Source organism: Mustela erminea, chromosome 1 (assembly GCF_009829155.1).
Source record: "Mustela erminea isolate mMusErm1 chromosome 1, mMusErm1.Pri, whole genome shotgun sequence".
Taxonomy (NCBI): Eukaryota; Metazoa; Chordata; class Mammalia; order Carnivora; family Mustelidae; genus Mustela; species Mustela erminea.
The window spans coordinates 9429130-9457095 of record NC_045614.1 but is presented as its reverse complement, the minus strand read 5'-3'; the positions used below and the strand labels follow the sequence as shown (position 1 = coordinate 9457095).

The 27966-nt window shown below is 52.2% G+C and overlaps 1 protein-coding gene across 23 annotated transcripts in view; it reads left to right on the top strand.

The window, feature by feature from the left end:
- Positions 1–27966, top strand: part of CACNA1A (calcium voltage-gated channel subunit alpha1 A) — a 286232-nt gene that overhangs the window by 229332 nt on the left and 28934 nt on the right. For 12 of the 23 annotated variants that reach the window (XM_032312798.1, XM_032312787.1, XM_032312908.1 and 9 more), the window contains 10 exons: positions 26–132; positions 6201–6212; positions 8881–8980; positions 10464–10624; positions 12068–12205; positions 13897–14098; positions 15236–15400; positions 18214–18324; positions 22782–22865; positions 25259–25264. In XM_032312798.1, the coding sequence (XP_032168689.1) occupies positions 26–132; positions 6201–6212; positions 8881–8980; positions 10464–10624; positions 12068–12205; positions 13897–14098; positions 15236–15400; positions 18214–18324; positions 22782–22865; positions 25259–25264 (1086 nt within the window). The remainder of the gene's footprint in view (positions 1–25; positions 133–6200; positions 6213–8880; positions 8981–10463; positions 10625–12067; positions 12206–13896; positions 14099–15235; positions 15401–18213; positions 18325–22781; positions 22866–25258; positions 25265–27966) is intronic. The other 11 variants (XM_032312923.1, XM_032312891.1, XM_032312880.1 and 8 more) reach the window with 3 other exon arrangements.

Sequence of the window (27966 nt, the reverse complement as noted above, 5' to 3'; positions counted from 1 at the left end):
GAGCACCATCTCTTCTCGCCTGTAGATGATCGACCTGGGGCTCGTCCTGCACCAGGGTGCCTACTTTCGTGACCTCTGGAACATTCTTGACTTCATAGTGGTCAGTGGGGCCCTGGTGGCCTTTGCCTTCACGTAAGTCTCCTCTTGAGGCTTCTACTTGCCTCTTTGCCCCCTGCCCTTAGTTTGGGGCAGCCCACTGGATCAGGGAATATGTTCTCAGGGTGTAGAGATGGGGAGAGTGGGCTCTGGGGGGTGGGAGACATCCGCATGCCTCCAGGAAGAGCTTCAACTGGCTTTTGCATGACGTCCACTGTGCAGGAAGAAGGAGAAGGGACCCTACCTTCTACCTCCTCACACAGCCGCGTCACCGAATCCTTGCTCTGCTGCTTTCAGTAGAATAGCCCCGCCGGGACATCTCATCTTCCTTCTGCTCTACAAACTCCACCCCAACCGCTGTCTCTCTGAGAGCCCCTTAAAAAGAAAACCAGGAAATGAATGTGCATGAGAATTCAACCCCCACCCTACCCTGTGCCTGAAGGCCCTGTAGTTGTAGACCTGTGACTCCCTTCATGTGTCTTTTACTTCTCCTGGCAGTCCTAGGACTCTCTGCCTCCAGAAAGGTCATGCATCATTGTGCAACTCCAAGATGGCACCTGGGTTGTGGGTAGCCATTCCAGAATGGCACCCAAGGGCCAAGCAGCCATTCCATCCAAGATGGCACCCAAATTGTGGGAACCCGTTTCAAGATGGCACCCAAGGGCTGGGCAGCCACTAGATCTTAGGGCCTTGATAGCAAACTTAGCAGTGCTTTCCTCAAATTATAGATGTTTGGAACAGGTTGAGAAGACCCAACCAGCTCCTAATCCAGAAACGAACTGTCTTGGGGACCTGTCTGGGCCCAGCACCATGGATCATTCCCAGAAAGGAAAGTCTCGGAGGGACTGTGACTCATCTCACCCTCATAGTGAGAAATCAGAGGCTTCCTTTGTGCCTCTGCCCCCTAGTTTCCTCCTCAGGAGATTTTTAGGGGTTCTTGAATGTCCCCCTAACCAAATAACAAAGACTTGGTTTGTCAGGAGGCCAGAGTGGTGGCTCATTTCCAATTTAGGGACTAACGTGGGCCACTCTCGGATTCTTCTGTGGGAAAACAATGAAGTCAGCTTATGTCAGAATAGCCAGAAAGCTCCAAGGTTCTGGATATCTCCAAGCTGGTGGAGAGGTACCATAAGGGTCAGGAGGCTGATATATTTCTGACTCTGACCAGACTTCCCACCCCCCACCTTTCTCTTCTACTTTCTTTTCCTCTTTCTATGTCTTCTCTCCTTCTACCTTGTCTCCTTTGTTTCTCCTTCCTTTCTCCTCTCCCTCCTTCTCTCTTACCCTTTTTTAAATGAGTACTTAAGTATTAGAACAATGGAAAAAACACTAAAAAACCACAAAATTTGACTATGTTATTAACATGTTCTGAAGTTTCAAAAATTAAATAAGTGCACGGTGAATTAGAGGAGAAAGATTGCCACAAATAAGACAAAGAACTATTGGCATTCATATATAAAAAGCAATTGCAAATCAACAAGAAATATGAACCTCAGTAGATAAATGGATGAGGGATATAAACAAAAATTTTGCAGAACGCTGACAACTAAAAAAAAAATGGGGAAAAAAAATCAGCCTCCTTAGAATTCGGAGAAATGGAAAATACAAGTAAGATACAATTTGTTTCCTACCAAGATAGCACCAGTTGCTTCCAAAAAGATTTTTAAAGTGTATTTAAGGATGTCACGAAATATGCTCGTTCCTCCCTCCATCAGGTATTTGAACGACTCCTACAAGGTATCTGGTAGGCACCATGCTAGGTCCTGAGAAAATTTCAATTCTGAGGAGCCAAAATATTTTACTGCCCTCAGCCTGAGTGATTCTATCCCCTGTGGAAATTATTTCCGTGCTGTCTGTCTCCATTTCTGTCCCGAATCCCATCCCTCGTTCCTATTTCATTCTGCCTCTTTCTCTTACCCCTTTTTTCTCTTCTTCCCTCTAACTGCCTCTCCTGCTCTTTCTCCTTCTCTGTTTCTCTGCATCCCTCCTTCCCTCTTTCTGTGTGTCTCTCTCCTTTTTCATCCTTTTCTCCCTTTTTTCCCCAACCCTGCTTTTTCTCTTTTCTGTTATCACCTTCTGTCTCTCTGCTTCTCTTTGCCTACCCAGCCCTCCCCAGCACATACATGTCTCTCTGTCTCTGTCCGTCTGTCTGGTTCATCTCCTCTCCTCTCTCTTTCTCTCTCTTTCTCTCTCTCCTTCCTCTGACCCTGGCCCCCTGGGCCTGACCATCTACCTAACCTGTGTGGCCTAGAGAAAGGGGACACTTCTGACCCGGGACAGCCTCTGCGGCAAGGGAGGGCAAGTTAGCAGGCACCTCGCTCAGAATTCCTCTAGCCTTCCAGGGTGATTTCCTCCCAGCAGCCATCGAGTCTCCTAGAGCTCGGGAGATGATAGGTCAAGGCGGACCCTGTCAGCCACATCCATCTGTCCACACACAACCACTCCTTTGCCAGCTCTGCCTGGGGTGGGGAGTTTTGCTCTCCATGGCCACCACTGGGTATAGAACAAAAGAAGTGATGACAAGGGCCCATCAGCTAACCCTTGGCCTTGGCACTTTCCTCCCAGACCTCTGTCGGAGCCAACATGCTTCAGTAAGAAGGAGGGGGACTCCACAGTTGCCCTGCCTCGCCTCCATCCCCCAATTTGACCTCACAATTTGGGGAATGGGTGGTGTTCCAAAGACGTGGGACTTTCAACCAGAGAACTTTCGCCATAATAAGCTATAGTTGACAATATGCTGTTTCTAGGATCCCTGGAGCTATAATTGGGCTCTACTTTAAGCAAACAATTTGCAAAATCAAAATTATTTTTCCACCAAAAATCAATCAGCAGTATGATTCTTTGTGTTGCAAAAGAATCTGCTAGAGGGAGCTGATTTTTTTTTTGAATTTTCATTTTATATATGAAATTATACAAGGGCATTCAAAATGAGCCTACAACTCACAGAAATCTGGCAGCATATTTGTAGTCAATCTTTTAAACTGCTTCTATGAAGTTGCTACAGGCATAAAGCCAGCCAACCCATGACCTTGAAAATCCCCATTTTGTATTTTTTTTTTAATTCGTATGCAAGGAAAAGGTCCAGACTGGGATTTAAGGACATCCTCTAAGCCTCAATGGGCTTGTAGATCATGCAGGAACTGGGGGTGTGAAATTTTTCCAGTGGGATCCTGACAAGTGCTGGCAACTCTCAAGGGGTTTTGGGAGAGCTGACATCTATGCGAGTCCCTTTGTATGATGGTCATGGGGATAGGAGAGGTAGACCCTGAGACCCCCCTGCCAAGACCCTCCCTACCTTGCTGCAAGGAATCCATCTGGTGCTGCCAGGGTTTCTCTTTCAAGGCAGGGTTGCAGGCTTGGCACAGTTGGCCAGGCACCTTGATCAAGCCACTCCTGCATGCCCAGGGCTATATCTGCCCAAAATCCAAAGCAGGAGTCCTCAGGAGGTCTCCTCAGCAAGGTCTCAGAATCCTGCCCCTGGCTGCAGGTTTCTGGCCTCTTTTGCCTGAGAACATTTCTCGCCCTATGAGGACTTTCTTACTATCTTTTCTTGTTACTACATGGATATCACATTGGTAGGAGTGGGAAGTCTCTGAGGGTCTCAGCCTGAGAGCCCAACCCCAGAGTCCTTTGCTTCTTTCCTTTCTGGTCTTTTAGCTCAATTTATCAGTCCAGTGCCCATCTCCTCACAGACAAGGCTGAGACCCCCGAGAGGTGTTAATTAGTCTTATTGCTTTAGAAAGAGCCTCCTGCAAGTCTACAAGTTTGTCTCTTATATGCATGTCCCATCGCCATTCTGTGCCTCAGTTTCCCCATAAAGCCAAAAAATTTGACTGGATAGTCCATCACAAACTCCATATAATTAATCCCCACCGGCAACCTCCTGTGGGAAGTTGTCTCACTGTTCCCATTCTGTAGAGGAGGAAACTGAGGCCCAGAGGTGAGTCTGGCAGGATCGCTAAGGTGGGGCTCAACCAACAGATTCCAGGGTGCTGCCCATCTCGCAGCTGTGAACGTGGAAGCTTTCACAAATCAACAGAAGGACACTTGACCGCTTAGCCACCAGGTTCCTCGAAAGCCTGGGGAAGGGGGCACAAGGCTGCTCCTTTCTTCGTTGAAAGGAATCTTGCTGGTCTGGCCTTTTGGGGAGGAGGCAAGGATTCTGCTGTGATCGTGGCCCCGTCTCAGATGTAGGAAAACTATCCCTGTGGTTCTCCAAGGGATGTGTTGAAGCTCTGCTGATAGTTTCCACCCCTCCTGCACCTCACCCGAATCTGTGTGTGTGTGTGTGTGTGTGTGTGTGTGTGTGTGTGTCCTGCTCCTTCCACCGACTGTGTGCCGTGTCCACGCGACCACCATTAACACACCATCTCATGAGCCGTCACACGTGATCTCATGCTCTGTGCCCATGCATCGGGGTGGCCAACTGACATGTCTCAGCAGCTGGCAGGTCGTGATCCTGCCCTCACTGCCAAGAGTCCATCTGGTGCTGCCACTCCTCCCTCAAGGCAGGCCAGCACAGCTGGCAGAACGCCTTGATCAAGCTTCTCTTGCATGCTCAGGAGCCGAACTGCCAGGAAGCCAAAGAAGGAGCCCTTGGGCTGCCGCATTTTTAATCCCATCCTCAACCCAGCCCCTGCACTGAAGACATGATTTTTCTTGTGTGTGACAAAATGGAAAAGAAGACTTGAGTGCAAGATACACGAACCGGGCTTTGAATCTCAGTCTGCCTCTTCTAAGCTGTGTGACCTTGGGCAAGTCACTCTCCCTCTCTGGGCCTCAGCTTCCTCATCTGGAAAACAGGCATGATGGTGCCACAGGCAAACATAGTGACATTCAGAAGGCTCACATTTTACACCTAAAGTCAGGAGGTCAGGCAGAAATCACTGTCATTGAAAGATCTATAACAATCCACCGAGGAGAATCTACACGAGTCCATGTATATGATAAGTCCTAGACACCTTGAGCTTTGAGAACCTGGAAAATGAAATCAAAAGGTTGGGGGGGGGATGAAAAATCCAGCAGGAATATCTGTAGACATTTAAACCATTCTTCATTTAGAAATATCACTAACTTTGAATAAAATGTTAAATGGAAAGAAGAAAGGAAGGTAAGTCACTAGCTTGGAAAGAGGCAGCAGACAGGAAGTTCCACAGGGTACCCGCCTGGTAGAAGTTTCTTTTTTTTTTTTTTTAAGATTTTATTTATTTATTTGACAGAGAGAGAGATCACAAGTAGGCAGAGAGGCAGACAGAGAGAGGAGGAGGCAGGCTCCCTGCCAAGCAGAGAGCCTGATGCGGGACTCGATCCCAGGACCCTGAGATCATGACCTGAACCAAAGGCAGAGGCTTAACCTACTGAGCCACCCAGGTGCCCCTATGGTAGAAGAGTTTCTGATGACAGTCAAGTTCCTCTGGCCTTGACCTCCAGCCATGGTTGGAGCGTTGTCATGAGACCAAGCCTGATTCCAAAGATAAGTGCGGGGGCTGAGTCAGATGTCAAGAGCTTCGGCTCAGGACCCCCAAGACCTATGTCTAACTACACCCCAAATTGGAACTCTTTGCTGACCTCCCTCTCCTTCCTACCTTAGGGAGTAAAGTCAAGGCCATAGCTACCAGGTATCAAGCATCAGAATCCCCAAGGTCTGTTTTACAGATGAGGATGATAATTAGGGGCAGAGCTGGGATTCAAACCCCAGTGCCCCACCCCCGACTCCAAAGCTCACAATTTCCAAGCCATTCTAAGACCTTCCAGCCCCAGAACCTCTGGAGAAAAGGGGTTTCTCCAGCTCTTGGCAGTGACCTTCAGTGGTGAATTTGCCTTTTCTTCATTGACAACTTTCTGGCTGTCCTGCTACTTGGAAATTTGGCTTTCTTGGTGCTGTTGGGCAGTGCCGGGAGCCTGCCGAGGGCAGGGGACTGAACGGGGGGCTTCCAGATGGAAGGCTGGATGTCGGCCAGAGCCACAAGCCTGAGGCTGCCCCTCCTGGTGCCCGGGTAGGGCAGGGGGCGCTCAGGTGTGTGTGCGTGTGTATGTGTGTGTTCTGTGTTCTTTCTTCTGAGGCCGCTTACGATCTGTCTCTCCTTCCGATGCCACCTCACCAGGAGCAGTACACGGTAAAGTTTTCTCTCTCTCTCTCTCTCTCTCTCTCTCTCTTTCTCTCTCTCTCTCTCTCTCTCTCATTTTGTCTCTCGTTCTCCATGCCCTGGTGCAGCTGTGTTGGTTCTGGGCCTGTTTCCATGGCCTTCTGTTTTTGCTGCCGTCCGTTGCTTGCAGTGACCAGAGCCCGCCCTCAGTCTCTCTGCGGGGAGGAGGATCCCTAAGGGGTCTTGGCCACTGCCTCCCACCATGACCCACCATGAGTCCAGTTCTTGGCAGAGAATAGAAAGGACATGGGGAAGCGGGGCCTCTGCAAGGTGTGATTTCAACAAGGCAGACAAACGTGGTGGGGTGGTTCCTAGAGTGGTAAACGTGTCCAGACCCCAAGATGGGACAAGCCACACAACCAGGACTTGGGCTCTAAAAGGAGAAATTGGCCTCCCAAGGAGCATCTACACTTTCAGCAAAGCCGGTTCGAAGTCGGGTTGTTTCTGTGAGCGCGTCTTGAGCCAGCCATTCCTGCATGCTCAGAACCCAAACTGCCAGGGACGCTTCTCACTGCCTCAATAAACAAGACTGTTTCTTAGCCTCACCTGAGGCCAAAGTACCTCGTGGGGGAGAGGGCCCCGCAGGGGGGAGGCCAGGGAGTCCTTTTCAGAGAGTGGGTATGCCCATGGGAGTCATGCTTCCAAATGTCAGCCATTCAGCGCTTCGATTATAGCCGGTTCCACATACAACCTAGACGTCCACCTGCTTGACATTTTTTCCACCAACACGTAGTCTAAACTGTGCTTCAGTTTTTGCTGGGAAACTAGATCATCCCGTTACAACCAGTATTGTTAGCCTCAGACAGAACCACGGCTGGAAATGTGAATCCCACAGGCATGAAACAGTGACAATGTGACTTGTCACATTCAAGGTGGCTTCTAGGAATTCCAGAGAAATTAGTGAGTGTTAGGGAAACATTACAGACCTCCTAGCACATCTTGGAGACCTTCCACTCTTACCAAAGCAAAAGGCCTAAAACATTCTTGAAGAAGAAATCACTGGTTTCCCTGTGTGGTCTAATAATTTCATTGTGTCCCTGTTCTCCCTCTCATTACCTCAGTGACTCTCTTGACATGTGTCACTTCAGGGGCACGGCCTTGAGATAACAATGATGACCTTGGCTTTAAAAAGGGAAAAGCAAAAAAAAAAAAAAAAAAGGTTTTTGTGCCCAGATACCCAGACACATCATAGTGGGGGTCCCTGGGATAGCTCTCCATGTGACCCACGAGCTAACAAGAGAGAGAGATGTTCACTGCAGGACCCTCAAAGAACTCTGATCTAGATCCATTCATGGGCGTCCTGAGACCACACGCCACGCACATGATGGGGGCTGGGACAAGAACCAAGATGAAAGGGAAAATGGACACGTAGATGAATAAATCACAATTCGAGCCTTTGAGGGGTTGTCTGTCTAAAGCCTGAAGCCAAAGACAGAAGCAGAGGTGACTGTGGAGCAGCAGTAGGGGCCGGTAAAACCCAGCGGCAATCAGGGAAAGCTGTCAGATAAAGGACCATCTAACTTGGCTTTGGGGGCTGCGTGGTCCTGTGAATGGAGAGGTGGAGGAAGGGCATTGCCAGCAGCAGGAACAGTATGTGCAAAAGCAGAGGGAGACCAAAGAGTGTAGCTTTTTGTGACCAAAGGGTGTGTCACAGTCGATGGGAATGCAAAGGCAAAGGTAAGTTGGGTTAGATTTCCAAGAGCCTTGAATGCCGCGCCCGAAGTCTCCACTTCTAGTAATTCAGATGCTCCAGGATTCTGAGAGGGAGAGCGAAATGGTCATTGACTTTGACCACTGTGTGCAGAAAAGATCAAAGGAGAGAGAGACAGGGAGTGAGGGTGTGGGGGACTGGGAAATGGGTAAGGAGAGTCCAGCATAAGATGGTGCCCAGGGACGAGGATGGAGATGTTATGGAGGTAACCCACTGGGGATGGAGGACAGGAAGCTGAATGTGACATTTGGGTTTCTGACTTGGGAGACTGGGTAGATGGTGAGTTCTGTTAACCACAAGACCTTGATGGCTGCACCCAATGCCCTCCTCTTGGGGGACCCACATCATGGCTGGGTAAGGGTAGGAAGGCATCTGCAGGGGCCGTAGGGCAAAGGCTCAAGTCCAGTAGACCCCGGACTAAAAAACCTCTATGCAGCTCTCTGGAAAAACGGGCTAAGGGATCCTGGCAGAGGTTCAACATGGGCATCTGAAGTCTGGTTCTTTCCCTTCATGTGGGCTCAGGGAATACTGGGGGAGGACCACATTAAGTACTTCCTGAATCCTGTTGGAAGAGCCCACCAAGACCACCCCCAGTCAGCATACAAGGGCAGCCAGCTCTCCTCTGCTAGGTCTGAGCACCCCCCTGCCACCCCTGCAGCTACTCAGGCCAGGCCAAGTGGTGGAGGACCTTAACAAATCCTGAGACAAGAACCACAGAAGGCCATCTGTTGATTATCTCTTGAGCTCAAACATAGCAGGAATGCTTACCACGCTTCCCCAGAAAGGGCAGGACTGTGCCAGGCTCCCCCCAGACCCTTAGGCCTGAGAGGGTGGGGGGGGGGTCACATGGAGTTGTGGGCCACCCACCACCCAGACTGACTTCTGCTCCCTCTCTTCCCCTCTTCGTACCCTAACATCCCTCCACAGTGGCAATAGCAAAGGAAAGGACATCAACACAATTAAATCCCTCCGAGTCCTCCGGGTGCTACGACCTCTTAAAACCATCAAGCGGTTGCCAAAGCTCAAGGTGAGATTGGGGCATGTGGGAGGCCTGTCTGGGTTGCCATGTACAGTTGGACAGGTTGCATGCTGCTCAAAGACACGACTTTGAAAGGGGTGCTGATAACATCACATCCGTCATATATGGATATATTTATTATTAGAACTTTCCAGCAGATGGCAGTAAAGTGAGTTGATCTAACAAAATCTGTGTATTGTGACAGTTTTCCATTAGATGAAATGTCTTAAGGTGGAGATCCCTTTTCCTAATTCACAAGAGGACATCATATGGATAAAATAGGGCACAACCATAATGTGGGAAGCCAGAAACTGGGTTTCTGCTCCCACACAACTTTTTACTTTTCACCAGTCTGTTCTAGGCTCTATTATCTCCTGTTCCAAAATAGTATGAACCAGTATTTCCCAAGCTTGTCATTCAGGAGAAACGGGAGAAAAGAAAAGGAAATGCAACCCAGTCATTCAAACACACTTTTTCCACTGATGTTCCACCCGAAGGCCACCTGTATTATCTCCTACTTCATGTTAAAGTCCTCGCTTTTTTTTTTTTTTAATTTAAACGAATGTGTTTTAAAAGGAAATGCTATGCCAAGGTTCTCAAATTGGAACCCAATGTTAACAGAAGGTAAAACTAAATACATTCCCCCAAAAAGACACGGTTATTAAAATCTAGCCAAAAAGATTGCCTGAAAAAGGCTTCGGACATGGGTACTTGCTCTTCCCAGGTTAAAAAGAGAAAAGTATCAGGGTTAGGCGCTCACAGTAGCAACAAAGCAAGACTTTCTCCTTCACCCAAAAGGACTGAGGGAAAAGTGGAAAGTGAATGACTTTGTTACCATGCAGTTCAGCACCACTTAGCGTTGGGCTCCTGCAGGACCTAAAGGAAGGTCCTTTGTCGCCCGGGTGTGCCCCTCCCCCATGACTTTGGTACTTGTGCTCCCAGATATGTGGCAGCCCTTTGGGCAGGAAAGCTTGCGCTGAAACACGTACGCTGCAGTCCAGCCCTATTCGGTGCTGTGGTTCTTCACCCTTTTCTGGGTGGCAGCCCCCTCCCCAAGCCCCCTGAAAGCTATGCACTCTACCCCCTTCGCCGCCCCCCCCCCCGGGAAAGCTGGCCTGTAGTTACAGGGGGCTGGAGGACCCTTACCCACTTGTGGTTAGGACCCACTATGGTTAGAAGCAGAACGGGGTGGGAGAGGCTGCGAGAGGAACCCCTGCCTTCTTTGGGAGATGATGGAAAGATGCCATCTCACCCAGGATGGAATCTCCTGGGCCTGGGAGGTCAGCTCCCAAAGCCGGAGCGCCCCCTACTGCTCAGTGGGCAGAAGGAAGAGAGGGAGACAGGGACCCGGAATCAAGAGGAAAGGGCTTGTCTGTGAGATGGAACGTGGGCAAACGGACCACACGTTTGGTACCACGGGCTGCTGGAGGCAGAGGCCGGGCAAGCCCACAGCCCCTCATGCCCTCTCTCCTCTCCGCCCCCCGCCCCCCAGGCCGTGTTCGACTGTGTGGTGAACTCGCTCAAGAACGTCTTCAACATCCTCATCGTCTACATGCTGTTCATGTTCATCTTCGCTGTGGTGGCCGTGCAGCTGTTCAAGGGCAAGTTCTTTCACTGCACTGACGAGTCCAAGGAGTTCGAGAAAGATTGCCGGTGGGTCTCTGCTCTCCTCGGTGTGTCCCCGCGGGGGCGGGCCGGGGAAGGGCTGGGGAGGGGCCAGAAGCGCCCCTGGGCTTGGAAACCCCCTGGACGTGACCCAGGTGCAACCTGCTTGGGACTGGAGTGGGAAGAAAAGGTTTTGGTGTTTGCATCTGCCGTGCATTGCTCCGGTCCCCACCTTTGTCGCGTGAGGGCTATTCATATTCGTCCACGTTCCGTTTTTGGAAAACCTTTACCGGCAGATGGCGTTTCAAAGTGAAAATGTTTTGCGATTTTAGAAAGATCAAATAGTGCGAGTTACACATAGGACATCAGTCGCACCCTCAGCTGGGTCTAAGGCATCCCTGTAATCAAACCGATTTTTTGTTTTTGTGTGTTTGTTTGTTTGTTTGTTTTCTGGGAACCATGCAACTTGTTTGCACTAAATGGGGCAAATGACAAGGGTGAAGAGCTTCAGGTCCAGTCGGGTCAGGTTTTATTGCCAAACAAATTAGGTCAGAAGTGGACAAATTTTGTCTGCCAGGGGCCGGATCCTATGTGCTTGATCTCTAGGGGGTCTACAGTCCTCGGTAGCCGTGTCCGCTCCCATCCTAATGCAAAGCAGCCACACAACACGGGGACAAACGGGCATGTCTGTGTTCTTATTTCTAGAAATGAAAATTTTGAATGCCGGACAAATTTAATTTGTCACAAATGCATTCTTTTTATTTGTTTTCAACCACTGAAAAAGGTAGAAAACCGTTCTCACTTTGTGGACCATACAGAAACAGGTGCACATCTGGTCTGCGGGTCATAACTTGCCACCCCTGACTTAAGAGAAAAGTGTTTAGTTTTCATAATTTTCTAGATTCTGGAGTCATGGAGGAGAAACTGTAAACCAGAAGTCGCCCCCATCTTTGGGTCAGCCTCGTGATAGAAATTGCTAAGCCTTTAACTAAGCTCCCTGTAAATTTTACCATCGCCCGGTGTAAAACCTGACTAGGCAGGGAATGGCAGCCTCTTGTTTTGGTGGCTGGGTCTTGACATTGGAAGGACCCCCACACACTTGGCCACGTGTCTGGGGCTGAGCCTTGTGTCCTGCCCTGAAAAGGAGCGGCAGTCGCCCCCTCCGGCCTGAGGAACCCAGAGGTGTGCCTCTCTCTCGTCCTGCTCTCAGCCCCCCAAGCCTGAGGCTCCCACCTGCAGGACCGGAAGTTTTTGTGTTACAAGAGAGTGCTTGGTCCTGAGTCGGCTCGTGGCTTTGAGTCCGGCCTCATGTGGGGGTTTGTCTCCAAGTGGACGCACACAGACGTCAGGGAGACCCGTTGGAGGCTGCTGCCTGGGCTGAGGGACACAGTGGGGGCGGGTGGTCCCCTCTTCCTCTTTCTTCTCTCTCTGACTGCTGGAGATGAGTGTCCCCTTCTTCTGTTTACTCATGGCCCCCATTTTCTGTGGCAGCGGCAAGTACCTCCTCTACGAGAAGAACGAGGTGAAGGCACGGGACAGACAGTGGAAGAAATACGAGTTCCATTATGACAACGTGCTGTGGGCTCTGCTGACTCTCTTCACCGTGTCCACGGGAGAAGGCTGGCCACAGTGAGTGGCCCACCAGAGAGCCCCACGGAGGAGCTGGGGGCGGGGGGCGGCTAGGGAGCAGGACGGGGGAGGGTCTGAGAGCCCAGTGCTGAGGAAGGCCTGGCTGAGGAGAGGCTGGCTCCGGCTCCCCAAGGTGGAGACCCCGCTAGGGGCGTGAGGGGCTGTCACCGGAACGCCAGCCTGCGCAACATGTGGCTGGGCCTGTGGGACAGGAACCCAGCCCTCACTGAGCTTCGTCTGCCAGACTCTGATTGTGGAATAGGCATTGCTTCTAGTTTGCAGGGAGGCTTCCTAGACACAGGTAGTCCCATCTCTTACGCCAGCCTGCGCAACGTGTGGCTGGGCCTGTGGGACAGGAACCCAGCCCTCACTGAGCTCCGTCTGCCAGACTCTGATTGTGGAATAGGCATTGCTTCTAATTTGCAGGGAGGCTTCCTAGACACAGGTAGGCCCATCTCTTAACCCTTCCTGTGCCGGTGAGTGCAGATCGCCAGGACCAGGGTGTGTGGACATGACATTTCCCAAGTCCCTGTGACCACAGGATCATTCTTCGCCCAGAACAGGGCAAGGGCCTGGGTGAGGCTGAATCATGTGCAAGTCCAGGGCTGGACCTGTCTTTACTTCAAATGTTGATTTTTTTTTTTCATCATAGGTCTTTTTGGCATTTGTAATAATTTGCTTAAATATTGCAGTAAAATGATATTTCTCCTGATGACTGAGAGGTTTGGCACCTCCTTAATTTGTGTCCAAGGCAAGTGCCTCACGCTCCTCACCCAAGTCCTGGCCCTCCTCCCAGAGGTCTCAGAAATGCAAGTGGACTCCAGTGCACCCTCTTCGTCCTCGCCTCTCTCCCTCCTGCTCTCAGGAAACACACCAGCCCTCCTGTGCCTCTCCACCCACCCACACACACACTCAGTACCCACTTACATGGGGCCAGTGCTAGCCCATACGGCACCTCGGAGAAAATTTTTTAGACAGCCCTTCCTCAGCAGACTTCACTTCCATCTGTCAGAAAATCATTGCAATATACTTAATGGTTTTGTTCAAATGAGGTATTTCATGGCCACCTGCCCAAAAGTTGTCATCATAAATACACAAATCTATCATGACTACAGTATGAATGGCACCCCTTAAGCACAGAACCCTTGAGCAGTGCACAATCTGTGCAACTGTTCAGAGCAGCTATGCACATACACACCCACGTTCATCCCCACTACCCCTTCTTGGCTCCGATCACCAGCTGTGCTTAAGTGCCCCCACACACACTCGTATCTGTCTCCATGACCCTATACACCCTCCCATCCATCACCACCAACCTGGTTTCCCATCCCAACTTGGCCAGACCTTAGTGGGTGAACTTCAGGAGGTCACTTTAATTTGTTACACCTTAATTTCCTCATGAGCAAAAAGGAGCCAGTGGTAACCTCCCTGAGAGGGTGGCCGAGAAAATAAATAAAATCATGCCCAGCACTTAATAACCTTCCAGAAGCGTTGATGCAGGTAACGGATGCTGGTTTTGATCCTCCCCACAGACAAAGGAGGTGGGAAGACTTCTGGCTTTGTAAAGTCACCACAGTCATTGGCATCTGAAAACAATGACTACTCTCATTTCTTTGCTGTTTTCTCTTAACATCTCCCTCCATTCCTGTGACCCACCCACTTGCCCCCTCTCCCCACCCCACCCCTCACAGAGTCCTCAAGCACTCCGTGGACGCCACCTTTGAGAACCAGGGCCCCAGCCCCGGGTACCGCATGGAGATGTCCATCTTCTACGTCGTCTACTTCGTGGTTTTCCCCTTCTTCTTCGTCAATATCTTTGTGGCCTTGATCATCATCACCTTCCAGGAGCAGGGGGACAAGATGATGGAGGAATACAGCCTGGAGAAAAATGAGGTGCTACTTCCCGCCTGCATCCCTTGTTTAAAAATTGAGGACACCCCCCATACACACACATACATGCGCGCATGCGCACACACACGTACGCACACACACACACACACACACACACACACACACTGAGGAAACAGCTTTGGGGGGCATCTGGGGTGGGCACAGCAGCATCCTGCAGGCAGAAGTCCATCTGCTGGACAGCCCGTCCTGGGGTTCCCAGAGGAAGACACACCGACCGCAGGTGTCTGTACCAGTCAGTTTGGAATAGTTTTGCCGTTCCAGAATCTCGGCGCCAGATACCCACAAAGGGATTGATGGAGTTCTTGCTTAACACCACATGTCTCGGGGGACTCTGGTCCACGTCATCTTTACTCTGGTTACCCTCTGAGTCTCTGCAGATCAAGAAGAGAGAATGGCAAACCCCGGTCCAGTTTTTGTGCTCTGTGCCCCGAAGGGACACGTGTCCCTTCTGTCCACATCTCATTAGCCAGAGCAAGTCACACATCAATGTCTGATATCAGCGGGGTGAGGGAATATGATCTCCCCGAGGGCAGGGTGGTGAATATTTATGAATGAAAATCCAGTCCTCCAGAGAGGACAGACCTGGCTCTTTGCCCTTCTAGAATCATCCAAGCTAGGAAGAGGACCTGAAATCCATCCTTCCTCTGCTCTTTTGGCCCCTAAGACTGAGCAGCCATTATTCCTCCTTCCTGTAAAGCAAAGGAGGAAAAGAAGCAAAATATTCAGTAGGAAAGAACAGTCAGACTTCAAATCAGACTCTGGTTCAGGTTCAGGTTTGGCCCACTTGGCAGCTGTGCCGCGTCAGGCAAGGGGCTTAACCTCTCTGAGTTTCTGTTTTCCTCCCCTGCAAAGTAGGGTTATGGAGAGCACCCACTTCCCGTGTTTGCTGCGGGGATTCGGGGAGGTCACAAGGGGCATGTTAGCGCAAGATCAGGCAGACCATGACTTCTCAAGGAGCCGCAGCTGCTGGCAGAAGAAAGTGGTCTGGTGAAGGGCTTCTGGGAGAGGGCAATCCCGGCTGGGGACAGGCTCGAGCAGATGTGCCCGAGAGCCGTGGCCAGTGAGATGGAGGGTGCACTCCTACTCCCGGCCCTCACACCACCGGCCTCTCTCCTGCAGAGAGCCTGCATCGACTTCGCCATCAGTGCCAAACCGCTGACCCGACACATGCCCCAGAACAAGCAGAGTTTCCAGTACCGAATGTGGCAGTTCGTGGTGTCCCCGCCCTTCGAGTACACCATCATGGCCATGATCGCTCTCAACACCATCGTGCTCATGATGAAGGTGAGCCCCCAGCCTGCGTAAGCCCCATGCGTGCCCGCCCCTCACACCCGCCCTCCTCTGGCCCACTGGGGCCATGTGCCCCAAGTTTCCCAGGCAGACCACACTCCGTCACCACTGCAGAGCCTCTGTTCCGGCTGTTCCCTCTGCCGGACACACAGTTGCCACCCCTCGGCCTGGCTAGCTCCTTCCACCTGCATCTCCAGGAAGCCATTCCCGACCTCCCATGACTGCACAAGGCACCTGTCTTTGCAAGCACCAGTGATCCCATGAGCCATATCATATCAGCGTCGGGTTGCCCGGCACGCTCCCCCACCAGCCTGTGAGCTCCGAGGGCCCAGGCAAGTCCCAGTCACCCCTGAATTCCTGGGGTTCAAGGAATCCTTGCCTTAAGGGCACAGGAGGCCCTTTATAAATGTCCTGTGGCTAAACTGAGGAAGGAGGGGCAGGCAAGGACCTCGCAACTCTTGGGGCCACAGAGCCTCTTCAGGGTGAAAAGTCAGAACGTCTCACCCTGTGGTTTGGAAACCAAAGGGCCGGATATAAGCCCAGCTCTGCCATTTATCTCAGCATTTAACTTTGCGCAAGGGACCAGCAATGCTCGGGCCTCAGTTTCCCTGTCAATAAAATGGGGATGACCATAATAGCACGCTCCTCCCGTCCCCGGGTGGGGACAAGGATTGAATGAGGACATTGAGGCAAAGACACGAGCACATCTTTTGACAGTTCAAAAACACTCGATGTTTAAGCTATTCATTTTTGGATTGGCAAAAAAGCAGTGCCTATTTTTGCTTGAAACGCTTCCCCATAAGCAAGTTCTTTTATGTTTTCATTGTTAGAATCATGAGCAGTTTCAAAGAGAAAAGAATAGTATAGCACAGCGCTTCTCAGGCTGCCGTGTGTTCACGGATCATCTGGAGGTCTCATTAACATGCAGAATTCGGTTCAGCAGAATCGGGCTGGGATCCTGACATTCCAAGTCAGGATCCCCCAGGATACTGAGGCCGCGGGTCCCCAGACCCCACTCTCATGAGTACCTAGTCTCCAGCACCCAGAGGTGCCCACGATTCTAAGGTTGCTTCATCTACTTTCTCTGTTTTCTTGAGGTGAAATTCACATCACGTAAAATTAACCATTTCAAAGTGTGCAGTTCAATGGTACATTCACCAGGTTGGGCAACCATCACCTCTCCCTACTTCCAGAACATTTTCATTGCCTCAAAAAGGGACCCCCCCCATCCTTATGACCAGCCACCCCTACCCCGGGTCCCTCCCCCAGCCCCCAACAACCACCAATCTGCATTATGTTTCTATGGATTTGCCCGTTCTGGACTTTTCATCTATTTTTAAAATTATTTTAAATGATAAACACCACAGTATTTTGCCCTTAAATTCTTCAGTATGTATTTCTAAGAAGAAGTTTTCTTACATATTCTTTTTTTTTTTTAAGATTTTATTTATTAGAGGGGCACCTGGGTGGCTCAGTCAGTTAAGCAGCTGCCTTCGGCTCAGGTCATGATCCCAGGGTCCTGGGATCAAGCCCTGTATCAGGCTCCGTGCTGAGTGGAGAGCCTGCTTCTCCCTTTCCCTCTGCCTGCCACTCTGCCTACTTGTGCACCCACCCCCATCAAATAAATAAATACAATGGTTTTTTTTTTAAGATTTTATTTATTAGAGAGAGCAGGAGAAGGGGGAGTGGGAAAGAAGCAGGCTCTCCGCTGAGAAGGGAGCTTTACATGGGGCTCGATCCCAGGACCCTGAGATCATGACCTGAGCCAAAGGCAGAGGCTTAACCCACTGAGCCACCCAGGCGCCCCCTCCTACATATTCTTAAGCTCAACAAGATGAGTGACAATTCTCTAAGATACATCCCCAAAATGTCTTTTACAGCAAGAGTTGGGTTTTTGTTTGTTTTTTAGAAGTGGGGAAGGGCAGAGGGAGAAGGAGAAAGAGAATCTTAAGCAGACTCCCTACTGAGCTCAGAGCCTGACATGGGGCTCGATCTTACGACCCTGAGATCGTGACCTGAGCTGAAATCAAGAATCTAACGCTTAACCAACCACGCCACCCACGTGCCCCAGGAGTTGTTTTTTGAGCCAAAATACAAATGGCTACCCATTTTCTCTGGTTTTTGTCTTTTACAACTCCATCTTCGCCCTTCCTTTTTGTCCCCCATGCTGTGGACTTCTTGAGGAAACTAGATGAGTTGAATGAAAATGGTCCCCCCGCCGGGTGCATGGGTTTTCTCGTGGGGAACTGTAACCTCTTCCTCTACCTGCCATGTCTCCTGTAACCTGGTACTCAGGGCTCAAGGTTATAAACTTGAACGTTAATTAAACAGTTTGGGCAAGAAGAGTTCAGAGGGAGTCAGAATAGAAGTTACCTCTGGGGTGGGCTGCTGACTGGAAAGGCATACAAGGAACGATTTGGGGGTCCTGGAGGTGTTCTAAGTCTTGGGCTAGGGAGTGATCTTATGGGAGTTCACAGGTAAGGATTTAAAGAGAGAGAGATCTGAAGGGAAAAAAACAAAAAAAAAAACCAGAAAGTCCCGCAGAAAGATGCTACAGATGTCCTCCTTCGTTCCCCCAGGAGTGCCATCAGGCAGGCAGTCCTAGGATCTGGGATGCTTGTTTTGCTGTGAAAAGATTAGCCTAGCCCACAGAGGGCTTGCCTGGGACCTGGGTCGCCTCCACAGGATGTTGGGAAGCCCAGTGTCCAAGTCCCACCTGCCCCGGGGCAGGATAGTCGCGAAGCCACCTGCCTCCCAGCCTCCGCCCTGCCCGCTGACTCCACTGTCTGTCCTCTTCCCATCTCCAGTTCTATGGGGCCTCGGTGGCTTATGAAAACGCACTGAGAGTATTCAACATCGTCTTCACCTCCCTCTTCTCTCTGGAATGTGTGCTGAAAGTCATGGCTTTTGGGATTCTGGTAAGCACGGCCTTGGGGCTAGAGCCGTGGGTTGTGGGGGACGTCCAGAGGGGCACTGGGTCCTGGGGTGTTGGTCTCCCCACCTGCCCCAGGACCCCCAACCCCAGCAGTAGCATGAGCATCCCTCCAGTGCCCACAGACCCCACGGAGGTGTTTGCACGCTTGCCGAGTGACAGCAACGAGACCCAACATTTGAGGGTTCTTGGGTCCTCTGCGCATCCTGGTGCAGTCATTCCTCGAAGTGATCCAAAGCGCTGGGCATAATTACCATGCGCTTTAAGGAAAGCAAGATCCAGACAGGCCAAGCCCATGGCGTTCCAGCCGTTCTAAACCACAATCCACAGAAATACGTACATTTTACAAGGGAGGCAGCAGGCAGACATCCAAACACAGCAGAGATGATTTGTGCCCTTGTTGTGTGTCCTGTGCGCTAAGCTGTGTGTCCACTGATGGCCCGGCCTTTCTTTTTTTTTTTTTTTTCTTTTTTTTAAGATTTTATTTATTTATTTGACAGAAAGACAGAGATCACAAATAGGTAGAGAGGCAGGCAAGGGGAGGGGGAAACAGGCTCCCTGCCAAGCAGAGAGCCCGATGCAGGGTTGGATCCCAGGATCCCAAGATCATGACCTGAGCCAAAGGCAGAGGCTTAACCTACCAAGCCACCCAGGCACACACACCCCTGCCTTTCTTTTTTAAATGCAGTCAGGGCCCCACTAGCTTGCCTTCATCTCCCACTAATACAGGAGGTCTTAGCCAGAGGCCCATTGATCAGTGTGGGGAGTGTGTGTGAAATCAGACGGGGGTGGAAAAAAACCACATCTTTATTTTCCACAAGCCACTAATCGGACTTTCACATTTCCTTCCATCTTGAAGGCAGACAGCCCCCTGCCATGTTACCCTCAGTACAGCCTGGGTTCCCGATAAAAAATCAGATGTTTTCTTGGGGCGTGATAAGAGATCACAGGCACCTCCAAATTTCTTTTATGTTCACCCTCACTTCAGATGCTGATGACTCTCAAACCTATAGCTAGAAGTTATGTAGTGTGTTAACAAAGAAGTGCATTAATTAATTAGATTGTTGAAAAAAAATACTGTGATCAGCGTATTTTAAAGATAACAGGGGCCCTTGCCATCCTGGGTATTTTGTTTTATGCATTTACAAAGCTTCCTCTAAGAAAGTCTTCCCAGCCAAGGAGGTTCAGAGCCAAAAAAAAAAAAAAGAAAAAAAAAAAGTGGAGAAAGCCTGAACTGGTGGGGTTGTGTGTTGGGGTGACTTCAAGAAGCTCCCCCAGTGAGTGGCCGAGCTCAGACTCGATACAAGATGGCTTCCTCCCCACCAGCCGCTGAGTCCACCTCCCTGAGGAGAGGAGAATGGTCTACAGTCGGTGGCCACAGCCAGGCTCTCAATGGGGTGGAGGCTGGCTCCTCACCATGGCTTCCTGAGGCAGCAAAGAGTGTCATTGTTGGGACCAGAGAGCCCTCAATTCAGATCACATCTCGGCTGTGTCACCCCCCGCCCATCGCAAGGGCCCGTCCTCTTCCCCTTCCTCAGAAGAGCCCGTGCAAACCCCAGCACAGATCAAGTGTGTCTGGATAAAAAGTGAAGCCTGGCATGGAGTGTCCCGTAAATGCCAGGAAGGGTCACAGGAAGCCTCGTCACCCCCACCCCTCTCCTCCAAGGCAGAGGCTCCCGACCCTCTTACCTATCAGGACCGCTTGGGGAGATTTCTTAAAATTGAATGGTGCCCCCGAGCCAACCCCAGAAGTTCAGATTCCCTTGGTCAGGTGGGGATCCCAGAATCTGTATTTTTTTAAGATTTTACTTATTTATTTGACAGACAGAGATCACAAGCAGGCAGAGAGGCAGACAGAGAAGGAGGGGGAAGTGGGCTCCCTACTGAGCAGAGAGCCCCATGCAGGGCTCGATCCCAGGACCCTGAGATCATGACCTGAGCCGAAGGCAGAGGCTTAACCCACTGAGCAATCCAGGCACCCCCGGAATCTGTATCTTTAACAAATAGCCCAGCCAAGTCCAAGAGACAGCCTGGGCTCTCAGGTCCTGTGCTGAACACCAGGCAAGCGGGGGAGGTACCCTCCATCCTGAGCAGTGGCACCAACTCAGCATTGGGGTCCCGGGGTTGCCACCAGGATGGATGGCAGGACATGCGTGGGGGATGGGGATCGGGCTCTGGTGTGCCCGCATCTGGGTGCAAATCCTGCCCCAGCTTCTTTCTAGCTACCTGGCCTCAAGCGAGGCAACTCTAGAAATAGGAATGCTGTATGCCAGCCTCCCAGGGCTGAGGGGAGCGTGGTGTGGGCTCAGGCACAGGACCTGCCCGATGCAGCTGTGCTGTGCAATTTCTGAATCCCCAGTCCATCTTTTGGTAATGAAAGTGGCTCTGCCCGAGGGCTGGGGTTCTAGCTCCCCCAGCCCTGACCATCCCATGGGGGTGGAGCCTCTCTCACCAGTGTAGATGAAGCCCCAAGTTCACCATGTGCAATTTAGGCGATGGGGGGAGCTTCCTAGTCCAGGGGCTTGAGGCCTGTGGCCAGACACCTAGAAAGCTGCCTTCACTGAGACTCCCCAGAACAGAGCTTGAGATAAGGAGTGAGTGCAAGGAATTTACCTGAAAAGCTAGGAAGTTCAGCGTGGGGGGTGGGGAGTGAGGCAGGAGCCAGAAGGCAGCCAGTACAGGGGGTATTATGGGACACAGTTCCATTGAGGGTCAACAGGAGGCAGCAGAGAGCACATACGTCACAGTTCTTTCACTTGAGGGGAGGAGAGAGCTGGGGTAGTTATCCCCCAGTGCCCATCAGTCAGAGTCAAGGGCTGCTCCCTGGGGAGCTTTTAATTTCCCACAAAGAGAATTTTAATTTCCCATCCAAAGAGAATGCCCCTGGGCAGAGTAACTGAAGACGTGTAGTCACAATATGAGGGGAGGTGGTCAGGGCCCTGGCAGCATCTACGAAAACACTAAAAGGGCCTGTAAAACCTGAATTCCTTTCAGCTGAGTATACAATAGCATCCATTCATTGAGCACCTACTGTATAACCAAACTTCACGCTTGCATTCTCATGCCTGATCTGATTGCTGTTATACCCCTGGCTTCCAGGAGGGGGCTCTAAGGCCCAACCAGTCCAACTCTGACGACATTTAACTCAGGCTGAAAGAATTTGATCTTGGAAAGCGCAGCTCCAAAGCCGGGGTTCTTCTCTCTGAGGCAGAGGGCTGCCACAGGGTCAGACACTCAGAGAAGGAACGGATCTCTCAGTATGGGACCCGAGCCAATTGTTGGCCTCTGCTTTGTAGGATGCTGGAAAGGCCTACGTGTCGTGTGGGTCGCCCTGAGCCTTGAGAGCAGGACTCTCTGTTTCAACCAGACCCTTGGATTCAGACAAAGGTGCTGCTCAGTGTGAACTCAAACCGTGGGAAACATTTCAGCATTTTCACAGCAGTGTGCTGTCCCTGTGTGGCCCGATCAAGCCAGCACCCTGCCCGGGGCTGTGCCAGTCAGGATAGATCAAGTTTACGTGCAGAAACAAACAACCCCCACATCTAAATCCCTTCGGTCAACAAATGTTTTGTTGACATTCAAAGGGAGGAGGCTCTTTGCCTCATAGTTACACAGGGACCCAGGCCCACAGAGCAGCCACCACCTGGAACATGGACAGTCACCAAGCCCAGGGTTAAAAGAGTTTGGTGAGCCCGACACTGGCCATCTCTGCTCAAAACCCATTGGCTATAATGAGACACGTGGCCCCACAGAACCACGAGGGGGACCAGGAAGTGAAGCCTGCGGTGTGCCAGGAAGGCCTGTGTGCTTGTTACTATCTCTTTTTCAGATTAGGTAGTGGAAGAACAGAGAGGTTAAGTCACTGGCCCACAGCCGCACAGCACGATGGTAGCAAAGCGGGGATATGAACCCACAACCCACTCTTAGCGAGCGTGCTATAACGAGTGGGGTCTTGAACACAAACTCTGGACTCACCCAGGCCTGGGTTCAAATCCTGATTCTTCACATCTGTGCTGTTTGCCTCAGATGGGCAAGTGGCCTCACTCAGCTTCAGCCACCTTGTAAAAAATGGTTGATAATCCTTTTCTCTGAGGGTCTACGTGAGGATCCCAGTGACATCATTTATAAAGCATCTGGGGTGTCAGGGAGCTATATGTCAGAGGGACAGGCAAGCCCACAGGGTAGCCCTCTCTCTAGCAGAGCTGACTCAGGCTGCAGAGGCCCCCCTCTGGGGCCGGGAGATCTGTTTAGTCCCAGGGAGGGGGAGCTCAGAGGAGATGATACTGAGCAGCCCACACAGCATTTTGCCATTTGAATGACCATAAATGCTGTGGGCACTCGGGATGATAGGCAGCTGTTCCCCTAATGTACCCCGGGGCTGGTCGTGACAGCTGGGCGTGGAGCCCTGCGTTGGCATCCCTGTCTTGTGGGTCCCCATTCTAGAATTATTTCCGCGATGCCTGGAACATCTTCGACTTTGTGACTGTTCTGGGCAGCATCACCGACATCCTCGTGACGGAGTTTGGGGTAAGTTTCCCACCAGCTTCTCTCTGGGTAACTCCTGGCTGGGTGGAGAATGGGGGAATCTTCCAGAAGCAGCGGTCCCAAGAGCCACAGCTAACTGGGGCCAGCACTTGACCGTGACCAAAGAGGGAGAATTGGGGACCCCAGGGACAAGGGCAGCCCCTCAGGAGGGCAACTTAGGGAGACGGGGGAGCCCAAAGCCACAGTTCTGGGGCCAGCTCTGCAGCGTGAACTTCCCTGCCTCTTGGCTGTTGATTTATGAATATATAATATGGATGAGTGCATTGGGACAATTACAAGACCCCAAGGCTGAGCCCTGCCCCCAAACACCACACAGTCTTGGGACCCAGAAAAAACCAGCTTCAAGTCCATTCTGGTTGAACTAACCACCTTCTGGTTCGTGGGGGGAGGTTCAGGAGGGAGCTGTGGCCATTGAGCCAACAGGGGACACCACTGCCAGGACCTTAGGAAGGTTCCCAGGATGTCCACCCTCTTCCATCCCCAGGCTTGGGAGACTTGTGACTTGCGGGGGTCTCTGGGCATCTCTGCGGTGGCCCCAAAGCCACCTCGTCCTTCCCCCTCATCTGAAAGACTCGGGGCCCCAGAGCTCCTACCTCAGACCCCTTCCTTGGCCATTTGCGAGTGAGCACAGGCTCGGGAGCCCTCAGGAGACTAGGGGGAGGGCAGGAGATCCTCACAGGGAGAGCAAAAGGGCAAAGACTGTTGGAGCCAAGGGCAGGGTGGGGCGCATCAACCTCATCATAATAGCAATAAATATAATGGCTGGCGAGAACGGCCCACTCAGATGCACGACAGGTGCTGTGCCAAACAGTCACGTGAATTAGCCGGTGGTCCAGGTCAGGGGGTCAGGACAGCAAAGAACTCCCTTGGAGGATTCAGCTGAAGGGATCAGAAAAGAGAGACCGCTCACAGAAAGGAGGCGAGGGAGGCAGAACAGGATGACAAAGTGCCCAGCACGTGGCCACCATGGGGAGATGTTACCTGCCCAGGTGCTGAAGCCGGAATGAGGAGGGTCCACCTGCAGGAGCCAAGGACCTGGAGGGCCTCATTGCTGTCTTGAGTTTCTAAGGGATCCAGAGCTCCCGTTGGCAGTCACAATATCTCACCATCCAGCTGAGCACACGACAGTTTTGAACCAGTGGCCCTCTGGGTTGAGAGGTCGGAAGGGTGGCCCAGCACCCCAGCCGCACAAGTGGAGGAAGTTAGTTGAAACCTCCAGGCACCAATAAAAGATCCATCAGGCTGGACCCCAGGGGCCCATCCTCCAGGCTGGCAGGTTAGGGAAGGACAGGAGGGTGAGGCACCGGGCCCCGAATTCAAGAACATCAGGACTAGTACAGTGATCAGACACCCCTCCCTACAAGCTGTTCACTTCGACTGGCTTGCCTCGCCACCTCTCACGTAGAATGGGTCCAGTGGTTGCAGTTAACCTCACTGGGTCCCTGCAAGGTCCACGTTCACCCATGCATTCAGTAGGCATTCACTGAGCGCCTGCTGCATCCCAGCCATTGCTGTAAGTGCCCGGAACTGACAAAGCCAAAACAGACAAGAATGCCTGTCCCGCCCCCAGGGGACTGATGATCTATCTAGGGAGGGAGTCTCGGCAGCTTTCAACAGGTGTGAGCAATCCACGTGAAGGGTTTGGCACAGAACCTGCCAGGAAATAGATTGTTTCCAAATGGTGGTTACTATTATTGCTATTATTACCGTGAAGGTATTTGGGTCTGCGGTATTTGGGGTTTGGGCCAACCACCTCCCTGGCCCCATCTCCCTGGGGCCCTGAATTAGAATCATCTGGAGGGGAAAGATAGAGGGTGGGTGTGTGGACACTTTTAGGATGTTAATTTTCCCAACCTGCGGGGCAAGGAGCCCACAGCCTCCCCTTTCTGCCTCCCAGGTAAGCCCGCTAGGTCAAGCCAGAGCGCAGCTCAGGCTGAGGCAGGAAGAGCCAGACCCTCGCGAGGCCAAGTCCCCACGGTTTGGGAGGGAGAGGGCTCCGGGGACCCCCTGGGCCTCAGCTGCCGCCCCCAAGTGGCCGGGTGACGTGGGTTTGCCCTGCGTTCAATGGATAATGACTGTGTTTCTTGTCTTGTCTCTTTTCATGCCTGCTCTTTAAACTGTATATTGGCACAACGCCGTCTGAAAAACTCATCCAATCAAAATGCACTATGAAATTCATTTGTTCATCCATGACGTGGTCTGTGTGTTCATACACCAATGACTATCTCCCAACCCACCACCCCCACTCCCCGCCCGGGAACCGAAACCCATTGGTTTTTTGGCACTGGTTACAAATCAACCTAAAAAACGCTGAACACGCCTCCCAACTGCCCCCGCCCGCCCGCTCCCCCTCCATCTTCAACATCTGCATCTAGAATCCGGTTGGTCTTACTTCTTTCTGAAGTCTAAATGCCTTACATTAACTGTGAACGCATCTTCTCGCGTCAGCACTGCACGTCCTGCCCTGGGCTTTGGACTTGGGTTGCCTGATGCTCCTCCCCAGCCGCCTTACCCCATCTCTCTGTCTGTCTCCCCAGCCCACTCCCACTCCCTCCTCATTCCAACAGCCCCTCCTTCCCTCCCTCCCCTGCCACCCCCCTTCTCATTGTTTTTATGGGGTTCTGAATTGGGGTTTTCTTCATGGGTTGGTTTACAGCTTTTGCCAAGAGAAGACTGGGTTTGCCCTGTGTAACGCCTCCCGCAAGACTAGTCAGCTGGCTGGGTCTCCCACCCCATCCCTTACCCGCTTCCCTACACTCGGAGCCCTCAGCCAGCCACTCATCGCCCCTGTCTCCTGTTCAGCTTCATGGAGCCCAGGCACCGGGCTAACTCACCCCACTCCAGGCCCGTGGGTCTGACTGGCTAAGACGTCAATTTCCAAGTCCAAGGAGGAGGTCATGCACACCATCGCTGAACCCATGTGCCCGCCCCCCTTTCCGACACCCACACTCCCCCTTACTCTCTTGTTTGGGTGCTCTTCCTCTCTGTCCTCTCCGCTCCAAACATATCCATGCATACCTGTCCCTCTCTGTTCCCCCCTGCACACCCACGCTCCTGCCCCAGCACGCACCATCTCCATCGCTCTCCCTCCCTTCCTCTTTGCATACTTGCACACTCCTTGTTCCTGCACACTTGTCATTCTCGTAAATTCTATCTTCCCCTGCCTCATCCCCACCAACTCTGCGCCCCTTTGAAGGACGCCCCCCCCGTACCAGGATCCCTCCCATGCTCGCAACACCACGTGTGCTCATCCCCTAGACATTTCATGATTCTGAATGTGGTGCCGCAAGCGGAAGTGGGTTGAAGGGAACACCATCACTGCCACCCTCTCGCCTAAAGCCAAAGTGAGGAAGCCAGGCATTGATCAAATAACCACTCTCAAACTCACCTGAAATTACAACTGTGTTATGAACTAAAGGATAAGCATTGTTAACAAAAGAAGAGGGGGGAGAAGAGCGTTCGAGGCCCAGAACAGCACGTGCAAAGGTCCGGTGGCAAGAGGAATCCTGCAGGTGTCTGGGTCTCCCAGTGAGGGGGTGTGGGAGCAAAGAGAGTGAAGGAAGGCTGACCCAGGGAAAGTGAAAACGTTAGGAGGGGATAAGCCCTTGGGGCCTTGTGGAAGCCTGAGAGGATTTGGAGCAGGTGCAGCTACGGAAGTGTGATTAGACAAGATGGCTGAGGCCACGAGGGAGCACCAGGATCCCCTCGAGAGGGGACTGGCCACCTAAGCAGGGGCTTTTCCAGGACCTGGGGATGGGTTGGGTCTGGGCTGGGGGAGAAAGATACCTGGAGGGATCTGGGTCTGGCTTGCACCGGGAGACAGAAGTTAGGGAATACCAGAAGAGGACTAGGTTGGAGGAAGAGCGCAGATGTAGACACAGAGTTTGAGGTGCCTTTAAGGGCACCCCGGAGGAAGTCCAGTAGGCAGGTGGTTACGGGATCTGGGGCGCAGGGGCAAGGTCTGCGGAGGTGTGGTCTGCAAATGCTAGGATTTCTCTGGACCCTTCAATGGCTGGTTCTCGTGTCTTCCTGAGCGTGACAAGCCTTCCCGGGCCTGCATCCCACCCCATCACCCTTGAACCAGGGCGCACGGGGCATGCTTGGAGGAGAGCACAGCTGCTCCTTCCTGGGCTGTGGATGAAAAGATGGAAGCTAGGAAGAGGGAAGTCTCCAGAAGTTCTGCGAGCACTTGAAGGACTTGATGCAGAACCAAGAAGACGACGGAGGGGTGGATGAGGGCACACAAGTACCTTCCCCTGCCCCCACCCCCTGGACCTCTCTCATCTCCACCCCTACTTCCCCCATGTGTCTCCTTCCTCTGCTCCAAGAAGGGCAGCATGCTCTCTGCACGCGTCCCCCTGCGAGACCCCCTGCTTCTCCTGCATGGTGGCAGGCTCCCCCGCTCTACCCTGAGTCCCCGGAAGCTGCTCCAGGCCCGCCTGCCTTTGCATGCTGGGCAGAGTCCACATGTTATGACCCGCCCCGTGAAGGGATGGCTTGTACTCTGGGGATGGTCGGGAGGGGCTGGGGACACCTGGGCCATCGGCCCCATCCCCAGGTAGAGCTGGGAAGCCAGGCAGGGCTGGGAGTCAGGTCAGCTGGGCACAGGGGGCAACTCTCAGCTGAGCTGGGAGTGGGAGCTTGTTTGGGGCCCCTGGGAGCTTCTCACAGTGGTTGGGCCCAGGATGGTCAGGATAGGCTCTCCCAGTCCCCTCCCCCATCCTAGAAGCCCAAGGGCCAACTGATGGGTCCCAACGAGCATCCTAGACTTTGCCAACCAATCCAGAGCCGCCCCCCCCCCCCGCCATCAGCCCCAGAAATTCCTTGAACTCCCACCCCTGACTCTCAGCTCCCAGGCCAGACCTAGTAGCTGGGGAGCCCCCAGGAGCCACCAAGTAGGATGCCCATATAGAATTCATCAGCCGAGCTTTTGAGAGCAAAAGGAGTGCTGTGATTGTCAGGGCAGCCTGTATGGTCGCCCCTGCCGCATGTGAAGGGTGAGGGCGAGGCCAGTGGAAATCTTGCTACATGGCCCATGTCTAGGGCTCTCTAGATCCCCTAGAGCAGAACCCAGGTAAAGGTC